Genomic DNA, 12,634 nt, shown 5'->3' on the forward strand with positions numbered 1-12,634 from the left:
AATAATTCCACATGATATTTCAATCTTATCTCTTATTAAAATACACTAAATGTGAGAATATCTTTTTGATAAGAATAAGATCTTTATTCTGTCTTTTTTTCAGTTTAGATTTTTTTTTTGGCTAGGCAATGGGGTTAAGTGACTTGCCCCGGGTCACACAGCTAGTAAGTATTATGTGTCTGAGGCTGGATTTGAACTCAGGTCCTCCTGAATCCAGGGCTGGTGTTCTATCAACTGTGCCACCTAGCTGTACCCAGTTTAGATATTTTTAAAAGGATTTTTTTTTCAAAAGAAAGAGGAAGAAAAGTCATGAAGGATAGATAGGTTTGTCTTCTGATGGTCTCCAATCCAGTACCCTCTACCTCCTCTTACCAGAAGTAGGTATTATGGCTTGCATTTTAGCATTCCAACCGAAATAACCTTAATTATAGTAGTCATTTGAAATTTGTTCATTTAAAATTGTTCACTGACTCCCTATTGTGTACAAGGCATTGAACTAGGTGCCATGGAGAATACAAAGATGAATCAGACTTGGTCTAGTCTTGCCCAGAGGAAGTTTACAGTCTGAGCTTAGTGCCATAGTCACAGTTCTTAAAGGGAGTATAAATACTAGTGATTACAAACTCCCCTTTTATGGGACTGATTCAAATACCTTCTTTACAACATTACAAAGGCTTTTAGTAAGGTCATTGTCTTTTACTTACCTTTCTTTTTTTCTTTTTTTTTTATTCATGTCTTTTGATTTATCAACATTCACTTCCATATGCTTTTGAGTTTAAAATTTTTCTCCCCCTTCCTCCCTACCACCCTCCCCAAAATGGTGCACTGATATAGGCTATACATATACATTCCTATTAAACATATTTTCACATTAGTGATGTTTAAGTAAAAATTAGAACCAATAGGAGGAACCACCAGAAAGAGGAAACAAAACTCAACAGAAGAGAAAAAAATAGCAATTCAAATTCCATAGTTGTTTCTTTGGATGTGGATAGCATTTTCCATCACGAGGCCTTTGGAGATGTCTTAGATCCTTGTATTGCTGGAAAGGGTTAAGTTTATCAATATTAGTCATCACACAACATGTCTGTTATTGTGGACAACATTCTCTTGATTCTGCTCACTTTACTTAGCATCAGACCATACAAGTCTTTCCAGGTTTTTCTGAAGTCAGCCTGTTCATCATTTCTTATAGCACAATAATATTCCATTACATTCATATACCACAACTTGCTCAGTCATTCCCCAATTGATGGGCATCCTCTCAGTTTCCAATTATTTGCCACTATGAATATTTTTGTACATGTGGGTCTTTTTCCCATTTGTATGATCTCTTTGGGATATAGACCTAGAAGTGGTATTGCTGGGTCAAAGAGTATGCACATTTTTATAGCCCTTTGGGCATAGTTACAAATTGCTCTCCAAAATGGTTGGATCATTTCACAACTCTACCAACAATGCATTAGTGTTCCAATTTTCCTACATCTTCTCCAGCATTTATAATTTTCCTGTTTTGTCATGTTGGCCAATCTGATAGGTGTGATGTGGTACCTCAGAGTTGTTTTGACTTGCATTTCTCTAATCCATAGTGATTTAGAGCATTTTTTTATATGACTATAGATGGCTTTAATTTCTTCATCTGAGAACTGCCTGTTCATATCCTTTGACCACTTATCAATTGGGGAATGACTTGTATTCTTATAAATTTGACTTAATTCTCTATATATTTTAGAAATGAGGCCCTTATCAGAGAGACTGGCTGTAAAAATTCTTTCCCAATTTTCTACCTTCCTTCTAATCTTGGTTGCATTGGCTTTGTGTGTGCAAAAACTTTTCAATTTAATGTAATCAAAGTTATCCATTTTGCTTTTCGTAATGTTCTCTATCTCCTATTTGGTCATGAATTCTTCTGTTCTCCATAGATCTGATAGGTAAACTATTCCTTGCTCTCTCAGTTTGCTTATGGTATCAGCCATTATATCTAAATCATGAATCCATTTTGACTTAATTTTGGAATATGGTGTGAGATTTTGGTCTTTGCCTAGTTTCCCAGTTTTCCCAGCAGTTTTTTTCAAAGAGTGGGTTCTTATCCCAGAAGCTAGGGTCTTTGGGTTTATCAAATAATAGATTACTATAGTCAGTGACTACTGTGTCTTGCATATTTAACCTATTCCACTGATCCACCACTCTGTTTCTGTACCAAGCAGTTTTGATGATTGCTGTTTTATAATACAATTTAAGATCTGGAATAGCTAGGCCACCTTCCCCTGCATTTCTTTTCATTAGTTCCCTTGATATTCTGGACCTTTTGTTCTTCCAAATAAATCTTGTTATTATTTTTTCTAACTCTATAAAATAATTTTTGGTAGTTTGATTGGTATGGCACTGAATAAGTAAATTAGCTTAGGTAGAGTTGTCATTTTTATTATATTAGCTCAGCCTACCCATGAGCAACTGATGTTTTTCCAATTATTTAGATCTGACTGTATTTGTGTGAAAAGTATTTTGTAATTGTGCTCATAGAGTTCCTGGGTTTGTTTTGGGAGATAGATTCCTAAATATCTTATATTGTCTACATACTTACCTTCATTTTTAATCTGGGGTAATTTCTCCTCAATATTTATTAGTAGGCTAGAGTATAAGAAGATGTTCCATTCTTCCTCGGGCAAACATTCTGTACTATTTAGGATTTGAGATCCATCACAATTATTTTGCAAGATTAAGGTGCAAAGCCGGAAGGAGAAGCAAAGTTTGTTTTCATTAAACAGTGCTGAGGAAACGACCTGGTGGAAAAAGGCAACTGTAGGACCAACAGAGCCAATAAAAGGCATTTGAAAATTCACAGACACAGACACAGACACAGAGTCTTACCTTATAAATGCTTTCTGTTAATACCTCGACTAAATCTGCAATATAATTATTAAAGCCATCTCTGTCCTTCAGAGGGTCAGGCTTATTGTCTTGGTACTTCCGCAGTTTCTCAAATACTTGCACGTTTCTTAAAACTGAAGCAAACTGAGCTGTTTCTTCAACATCATCAGATTTGTAGGTTACAGACATCACAAACATCTCCCGGAACCAGTCTAGAGAAAATTGGTACATATAGTTGATCTGTGCCAGATCTGCTACTAAAAAATATAGCAAGGCACCTCGCGTTGCAATGGGAAGATAGTTTTTGCGGGTCATCTGAAATTCACTTTCAGTTTTTTCTGCTGCCTTGATGCGTTCTGAAACTTCGGTGGATGTCAGTTTGGATTTTTTTAAATTATCTATAATGGCTTCATCATCTAATATACATCCTAAAGGAAAGTAAAAAGTTGATTTCAATGAAAATCATGGTTTTATTAGACTGTTTTCTCTTTCTGTATTTTTCATGTAGGAATTTTTGTATTAATTAAAAAATACATCTTTGTTCATATCTTTTGCTTTTACATTACCTAAATTTCTACAAGAATCCCTTGACTTCACCCCATATAACAAATCACTCCATATAACAAATAGTATTTTAAAGCAAAAGAAAAGGGAAAATAAAACCTCAGCAAAATTGATCAATAGATTGAAAAAAATCTAAAAATATTTGCAAGTCTGCAAAGGGTGAGAGGAAATATCTTCTCATATATACTCCTTGGGGTTATGCTTGTTCTTTGTAATTCTGTTACATTTAAGTTTTTAAAATGTTTTTATTGATATCTTTTTTTACATTACCATACCCCTAGTATTCTTCCTCTTCCCAGAGATTCACCCTATATAATAATATTAGTTTTAAAAGACCCCCAAGGAAAAAGAAAAAAATTAGCAAAACTAATCGATACAATAAAAAATGTGAAAATATGTGTAATGTACTATACTCATGGACTTCCCACTTCTGCAAAGCGATAGGGTGAGAGTATCTTCTCATCTCTCTTTTTTGTAGCCATATTTGTACTTTTTATTTCTGCAACATTCACTTGTGATTTGTCAGTAGTCCTTTCTGTTTACATTGTTGTGGTCAGTGTATGCGTTGTTTTCCTGCCTCTGCTTCCTTCACTCTGCAACAGTTCATGTAGATTTTGCCATGCTTCTCTGTAGTCACCATATTTGTTATTTCTTATAGTGCTGTAATATGCCATTATATCTTTTTACAACCCCAGTGCTTAGCACAGTGCCTGGCATATAATAGGCATTAATAAATATTTATTAACTCACTGTTGACTATATTCACATGTAGGGTAGCTAGATGGAAGTCTACGCCTGGAGTCAGAAAGACCTGAATTCAAATCTGGCCTTAAATACCTATTAGCTGTGTGACCGGGACAAGTTACTTAACCTCCCATTTCCCTCAGTTTCCTCATTTATAAAATGAACTAGAGAAAGAAATGACAAACTACTCCAGTTTTTTTTTGCCAAGAAAACTCCAAATGGGGTTATGAAGAGTCAGACATGACTGAAACAACTGAACAACAATAAATATTCATGTATGACAATTTGTTTAGCCTTTTCCCAATTGATGGACATCTATTTTGTTTCCAATTCTTTGCTATCACAAAAAGTGCTGAAATAAAGATGTTGGTGTATATAGAAACTTTCTTCTTATCAGTGGTCTCCTTGGGGTAGATGCCTAGTAGAGAATCTCTAGGTCAAAGGGTACAGACATCTTAGCTATGTTATTTGGATAATTCCAAATTAGACAATTTCCAAAATGTTCATACTATTATTCAATATCACACTAGAAATGCTAGCTATAGCAGTAACACAAGAAAAAGAAATGAAAGGAATAAGCACAGGCAATGAAAAAACAAAACTATCACTTTTATAGATAATATGATGGTAGATTTAGAGAACCCTAGAAAGTTAACTAACAAACTAGCTGAAACAGCTAACATCTTTAGCAAAGTTGAAGGATGTAAAATAAACACACATACATCATTGGCATTTCCATATATTATGAACAAAATCCAGCAGTGAAGGATAGAAAGAGAAATTCCATTTAAAGTAACTACAGACAGAATAAAATACTTGGGAATCTACCTGTCAAGACACACACAGGAACTGTATGAACACAGCTACAAAACACTCTTTACATAAAGAAAGACAGGTCTAAATAATTGGAGAAATATTAATTGTCCATGAATAGGTTGAGCCAATATAATAAACATGACAGTACTAACTAAATTAATTTACTTATTCAGTGCCACATTAATCAAACTACCAAGTAATTACTTTGTAGAACTAGAAAAAATAATAAAATTTTCGAGGAATAAAAGTCAAGAATGTCAAGGCAATCATGAAAAAAAAGAGCAAAGGAAGGCAATCTCAAACTATCCTTCAAAGCAGTTATCATCAAGACAATCTGGTATTGGATAAGAAACAGAATGGTTAATCAATGGACTGGATTAGATACACAATGTACAGAGGCAAATGTACACAGTAACCTAATGTTTCATAAACCCAAAGATCTAAGCTACTAGGGCAATAATTTGCTATTTTAAAAAAATTATTTGGAAAACTGAAAAGTAGTTTGGCAGAAAATTGGGCACAGACCAACATCTCACACCATATGCCAAGATAAGCTCAAAATGGATACATGATTTAGATATAAAGCATGATATCATAAGCAAATTAGGGGAGCATGGAAGAAATTACCTATAACATCTATGCATAAAGGAAGAGTTCTTATCCAAACAAGAGACAGATTGACAAGAGGTAAAATGGATAATTTTGAATACATAAAATTAAAAAAGTTTTCACACAAACAAAATCACTGTAGCCAAAATTAGAAGAAAAGCAGGAATCTTGGGGAAAAAATTTACAGCAAGTTTCTCTGATAAAGGTCTTATTTCTCAAATATATAGAGAACTGATGCCTATCAATTGGGGAATGGCTGAACAAGTTGTGGTATATGATTATAATGAAATATTACTGTGCTATAAAAATGATGAGTAGATTGATTTCAGAAAAACCTGGAAAGAGTATATGAACTGATGCAAAGTGAATTGAGCAGCATCAGGAGAACATTGCACTCAGTAACAGCAATAAAATATGATGATCACCTGTGAATGACTTAGCTATTTTTAGCAACACAATGACCCAAGACAATTCCAGAGGACCATGATGAAAAATGCTATCTACCTCCAGAGAAAGAACTGATGGAGTTTGAATGTAGATTAAGGTATACTATTTTTCACTTTCTGTGAAAAATTTTCATTTTCTTTTTTGTGTTTTTTTCCTTTGAGTCTGTGTCTTCTTTCACAACATGACTGCTGTGGTAATATGTTTTCCATGATTGAACTTGCATAACCTATATCCAATTGTTTACCATTTTAGGAAGGGAGAGGTGAAAGAGAATTAAGGACATACATGTTGTTTTATTTTTGTTCCCAATCAATGTCAAAGGGCTCAGAAGAAAAAGGCAGGTTTGGGAAATGAACAGCTGGTTAAGAAGATGGTGGCTGGGAAAGGAATTTGGATTTATGGACCACAACTTAAATGTAAGGGACGGAGTGTGACTAATACACCCAGAATCCAGGGGCATTGATTAATTAGTTACTTTAATTAATTAGTTAATACACCCCCTGGACCATTACCGCTGAATGTGACTGGTCTAACTGCTCTACTGTTGGACGACCGCTTTGCAGGCTGGACCAGGCAGAGCATTTGGCCACTGGACTTGAGAGAGGACTTCTCTGCTGGACAGGTTGATGTGGTAGTCTTGAGCTTGCTCTTTTTTTGAGTATCTACAATCCTTTTCCATATTATGCCACTGGCTCTGTTGGGTGGTAGAGTCCTCTGAATAACTGTAGCATCACCATGATTTCTTTCAGCTGGAGTGTGACGATACTCTTTTAGGTAGGGCAATGATGCTTAGCTTAGGATATGTAGAAGTTTCTTTTCTTGAGTCCCTCAGAGCCTCACCTCTAAACTTGTTTGTTAATTCCAGGAAGAAGATGTGAGAAGCTTACATGATGCCTTAGAGTAGCGTTTGACAAACTATGGGCTCCAGGATAAATCCAGCCTGCTGCTTATTTTTTAAAATTTGTTTTTAAATAGTCTGTAAGCTGGAGTGTACAGGTATTTAGGAAAGACTAGTACCTTTGGTGTGAGGGCTACTGAACCCTTTTCAGGGCTGCTTTCCATCTTTGGTGTCCACCTGATTCACTGAACTCTCACCTGAGGCTCCAAGAAGCTGTAGCATATGCTACATGTAGTAGGTGCAGTGGCCACACCCCTATAAACCTTTTCGGCAGGTGGGCAGATTGAAGGTAACCAAGGGGTCTCAAAGTTCTGGGTCCAGAGATGTATACATAGATAATGTGGTTGATGCACACATTGCCAGAGCTCGCTTAGTGTTTGGGAGGCTCCAAAGGAAAGTGTGGGAGAGATGAGATAGGTTGCCTACTGAACTGAAGGTGTACAGAGCTGTTGTGCTAACCTCATTGTTGTATGCCTTGAAACTTGGAAAGTCTACCAGCACCATGCCAGGAAACTGAATCACTTCCATCTGAATTGTCTTACGAAGATTCTGAAGATCACTTGACAAGATAAGGTACTGGACATCGAGGTCCTTTCTTCAGCTGAACTGCCAAGCATTTAAACTCTACTGTAGAGAGCACAATTCTGAGGGGCTAGGCACGTTGTTTGAATGCCAAATGTATGTTTGCCTTCACATACGACAAGTACTCACCTGGAGGTCAGAAGAAGCTATACAAAGACACTTTCAAGTTCTCTTTGAAGAACTTTGGAATCAGTTGTGAGACAGAGGCATGGTACTACTTCACATGGCATGTCCACATCAAAGAAAGCACTGTGCTGTATGAGCAAAGCGGAATTGCAGAAGCTCAAAAGAAAGGTGAGATGTGCAAATTTGGAGACATCTCCACTCCAAATATTCATGTAGACTATTTGTGCCTGACCTGTGGTAGAGCCTTTCAAGCTTGTGTTGGTCTGATCAGCTACAGGCAGACACATCGTACCTCAACCCCAATGTAGTGATGTCATCTTGGTTCTCTTCAAGCATGAAGGACAACAGTCTATGAGCTAAGAATGGTTTTTATATTTTAAAATAATTGGAAAAAAACAAAAGAATAATAATATTTTGTGATGTGAAAATTTTGTGAAATTTAAACTTCAGTGTCCATAAATTTTTTTTTTATTATAACACAGCCACATTCACTTGTTTATTATTTGCTTTCTCCTTATGGCACAGCAGAGCTGACATAACTTGAAGATATTGCAGGTTTGGTTCCAGACCACAGCAATAAAACAGATATTACAATAAAGTGGGTCATATGGATTTTTTGGTATCCCAACGCATATAAAAATTTATGATTATACTATAGTGTAGTTTATTAAGTGTGCAATCGTGTAATGTCTAAAAAAAGTACAGATCTTAATTAAAAATTGTTGTTGCTGTCCTTCATTTTCGAAGAGGACCAAAATGACATCACTATGTTAGAGTCAAGTTTTAGTGTCTGACTGTGGCTGATCAGAACAATTCGAGCTCAGAAAGTTCTACCGTAAGTCGGGCACAAATAGTCCAGGGTGGACCTTTGGGGTGTATTCTTTAAGTTTGCATATTTTGCGTTTCTCTTGAGCTGTTTCAATTCTGCTTTGCTCATAGAGCACAGCTCCTTTTCTGACGTGGGCACGCCATACTGAGCAGTCCTGTGCCACTGTCTCTCATGTCACACAATCAATTCCAAAGTTCTTAAGAGAGACCTTGGGAGTGTCCTTGTATTGCTTCTTCTGACCACCATGTGAACACTTGCCCTGTGTGAGTTCTCCATAAAATAGTCTTTTTGGCAAGCATTCGTTTGCATTCAAACAATGTGGCCAGCCCATCAGAGTTGCGCTCTCTGAAGCAAAGTTTGAATGCTTGGCAGTTTAGTTCGAGAGAGTAACTCAGTGTCTGATATCTTATTCTGCCAGGTGATCTTCAGAATCTTCCTAAGATAATTCAGATGGAAGTGATTCAGTTTCCTGGCAGGGTGCTGGTACACTGTCCAGGTTTCACAGGCATACAACAATGAGATCAGCACAATGGCTCAGTAGACCTTCAGTTTGGTATTCATTCTAATGTGTCTTCTCTCCAATACCTTTCTTCAGAGCCTCCCAAACACTGAACCAGCTCTGGCAATGCGTGCATCAACCTCTTTATCAATGTGTACATCCTTAGTGGACTACCAAGCAAGGTAAGCGAACTTATCCACAGCATTCAAAACTTTTCCATTTGCTGTTAACTGATGGTTTCACGTATGGATGGTGTGGTGGTAGCTGATGGAGCACCCGTGTTTTCTTGGTGTTAATTATTAGGCCAAAATTAGCACAAGTAGCAGAGAATCAATCCATACTTTTTTTTTTTTTCATGAGACAATTAGGGTTAAGTGACTTGCCCAGAGTCACACAGCTAGGAAGTATTTATTATGTGTCTGAGGCCGGATTTGAACTCAGGTCCTCCTGACTCCCGGGCCAGTGCTCTATCCACTGCACCACCTAGCTGCCCCCATACTTTGTTGCATCTTAGCTTCAGAGGCTGCACTGAGTGCACAATCATCTGCAAACAGAAAATCATGCACCAACACTCCCTCCACTTTCGTCTTGGCTTGTAGTCTTTTCAAGTTGAAGAATTTATCAACAGCGTGGTACCTGTCCTTGATGCCATTTGACAACATGGTTGAAAACATCGTGCTGAAAAGCATGGGAGCAAGCAAACAGCCTTGTTTCACTCCATTGATGACTGGAAAAGCACAAGAGCACTGTCTATTATCCAGAACTCGGGCAAGCATGCCGTCATGAAATTGACGTACAGTGCTGATTAACTTGTCCAGGCAACCAAATTTTGACATAATTTTCCTTAAGTCCTCATGACTGACAGTATCAAAGGTCTTAGATCTACCAATGTTGTATACGGACCTTTGTTCTGCTCCTGGCATTTCTCCTGGAGTTACCATGTGAAAATACTTCATTGCTAAAAAATACTAACCATCATATGGGACTTCAGTGAGTCCTAATCTTTTTGCCGGTGGAGGATTTTGGCTTGATATTGATGGCTGCTGACTGATCAGGGTGGTGGTTCCTGAAGGTTGGGGTAGCTGTGGCAACTTCTTAAAGTAGGACAATAAAGAAGTTTGCCACATCGATTGACTCTTCCTTTCATGAAAGATTTCTCTGCAGCATGTGATGCTGTTTGGTAGCATTTTACCCACAGTAAAACTTCTTTAAAAATCGGAGTCAGTCCTCTCAAACCCTGCCCCTGCTTTATCAGCTGAGTTTATGCAATATTCTTCAATATTGTCATGTCTCAGGGAATAGATAGGTTTGAGGAGAAGAAGAGAGATGGGAGAGTGGCCAGTTGGTGGAACAGTCAGAACAACATCACATTTATCCATTAAGTTTGCTGTCTTATATAGGTGTGGTTTGGGCACCCCAAAACAATGACAATAGTAGTATCAAAAGTCACTGATCACAGAGCACCGTAACAGTGGAATAATAATGAAAAGCTTGAAATATTGCAAGAATTACCAAAATGTGACACAGAGACACGATGTGAGCACATACTGTTGGAAAAATGGTGACAATAGACTTGCTTGACACAGGGTTGCCAAAAACCTTCAGTTTGTTAAAAAAAAAAAGCAATATTTGCTAAGTGCGATAAAATGAAGTATGCCTGTAGCTGCTACAGAGACCGCATGTGACCTTCTTGTCACTTTGCTGTACTGTGTGCCACTCTACCATGGTGTCATGCATATTGCTGTACTGCAATTGAATTTTTATTACCAGGGCATATGTCAAAACAAGAAAAGAAGAAAGAGAAAGAAAAGTTCAGAGATGATTTTTTTTTTAACTTGAGGCAAAGAATGAAATTTTTCTGAATGAGAACTGCCCTCAACTGCTAGTTTTGAACACTGTATGGCTTTGAAAATTAGCTTTTGCTCTGACTTGATAATGTTTCTTAACAAATTTAACTTAACATTCTGAGGCAAAAGAATGCTTATGTGCAAAACTTATTCTGTGGCAGGGGGCAGCTAGGTGGTGCAGTGGATAGAGCACCAACCCCGGGAGTCAGGAGGAAGGACCTGAGTTCAAATTTGGCCTCAGACACTTGGCACTTACTAGCTCTGTGACCCTGGGCAAGTCACTTAACCCCATTGCCTAGCCCCCTCCCCCCCAAAAAAACCTTATTCTGTGGTGAAGTCAATTCTGTGACTATTAATGTTGTTCAGACCACAAGTAATGCCAAGTTGCCTTATACATACCCCATGCTGTTAACAGTTAAAACCAGAAACAAGATCTTCATTCCTGCACAAATTTGTACTGGATATATTTTCTGAGCTCAAACTATACAGTGTTTTTTGGACCCTGATACTAGTGCAAAGACATGTCCATATTTCAAAACTGATTTAACTATGTAATCAGGGAGCTTCTATCTCACCTTCAATTGGTAGTGATTAATTTGCAATGGAATGACGTGCTAAAAGGCAAATATCAAGAGAAGAATCTAATATAACTCTACAAATGTTTTCTAGGCAATAAATATGCTCAATTAAAATTATATACTGATATCGTATCTGGCAGTACCTATCTGTGAAAAGACATTTTCAAAGATGAAATATGTAAAATTCTCATTACAGATCGGCATTAACAGATGAACATCTGCAATCTATTTTGATGATAGGGAACACTAACTAATTAAGTGAAATGTTATTCCCCCCCCCCGCCAAAGAAGTCTATTTTCCCATTAGTAGACTTGCATTATAAAATTGTCCTCAATTAACATTATTATATTTTAAATTTTGTCAATAAAATCCCTATCCCTAGATATGTCATATTGCTTCCACAACAGTTTTCAAATGTGAAAACTGAAATACATAGGAAACCAACTATATTGAAATGAAGATGTGTTTTTTTTTTCCCATTCAAGTTCATGGACTTCTTGAAATCTATCCATAAACCCTTTGGAGGCCCATGGACCCATGGACCCCAAGCTAAGAACCCCTGCTTTAATGATTTTTAATTCTACCTCCGTAAGTGTCAGATCTTCCTTAATTTTATAATTTCTCTTGTTAACAACATTGATGAGGAATGCATGACCCTCACCTTTTTTTCCCAAATGAATTTGGGTATCTATTTCTTGAGGGGGGGGAGATGATGAGATTAGCTGAAGTCTTTCTGGCAATGATGAGGAAAGCAGAGGCCTCTATGCCCTAGATAAATAGACTGGTCAATGAGACAATGAGGTTCAAATAAGGTAGGCAATGAAATATTGTAACTAAGGGGACCCTCTGCCCTGGGCAAATGAGCTGAACACTGGAATAATGATGTGCCTAGATATGTGTAAAACTCTAACACCCCTTGCCTGCATATCCCTGATTACCTCATCCCCCTGCCGACAGGGCACATTTCCTCTATAAGAATCCCAAGCTTCTCCAAGCTAGTGGCCATCTCCCTTAAGGAGTTGCCTCCCTTAAGCTGCTGCCTCCCTTAAGGAGCTGCTTCCCTTGTGGGGCTGCTACCTCCCTTAAGGAGGAGCCTGCTGGGTATGTTACCTAGAATAAAATGCCTTTACTTGATTTGGAGAGAGCCTAAGAGAATTCTTTTGAGACAACACCATAACACACACACACACACACACACACACACACACACACACACACACACA

At 37.5% G+C, this 12,634-nt stretch overlaps 1 protein-coding gene across 1 annotated transcript in view; it reads right to left on the minus strand.

Moving 5' to 3' along the window:
* The window catches only part of LOC114049395 (dynein heavy chain 14, axonemal-like), a 343,809-nt gene that overhangs the window by 60,878 nt on the left and 270,297 nt on the right, over positions 1–12,634 (minus strand). The window contains exons 70-71 of the mRNA XM_027870678.1: positions 2,872–3,299; positions 2,585–2,783 (exon numbers count right to left, since the gene is read on the minus strand). Of these exons, the coding sequence (XP_027726479.1) occupies positions 2,585–2,783; positions 2,872–3,299 (627 nt within the window). The remainder of the gene's footprint in view (positions 1–2,584; positions 2,784–2,871; positions 3,300–12,634) is intronic.

The sequence above is a fragment of the Vombatus ursinus genome, unplaced genomic scaffold (assembly GCF_900497805.2).
Source record: "Vombatus ursinus unplaced genomic scaffold, bare-nosed wombat genome assembly UNPS02014798.1, whole genome shotgun sequence".
Classification (NCBI taxonomy): Eukaryota; Metazoa; Chordata; class Mammalia; order Diprotodontia; family Vombatidae; genus Vombatus; species Vombatus ursinus.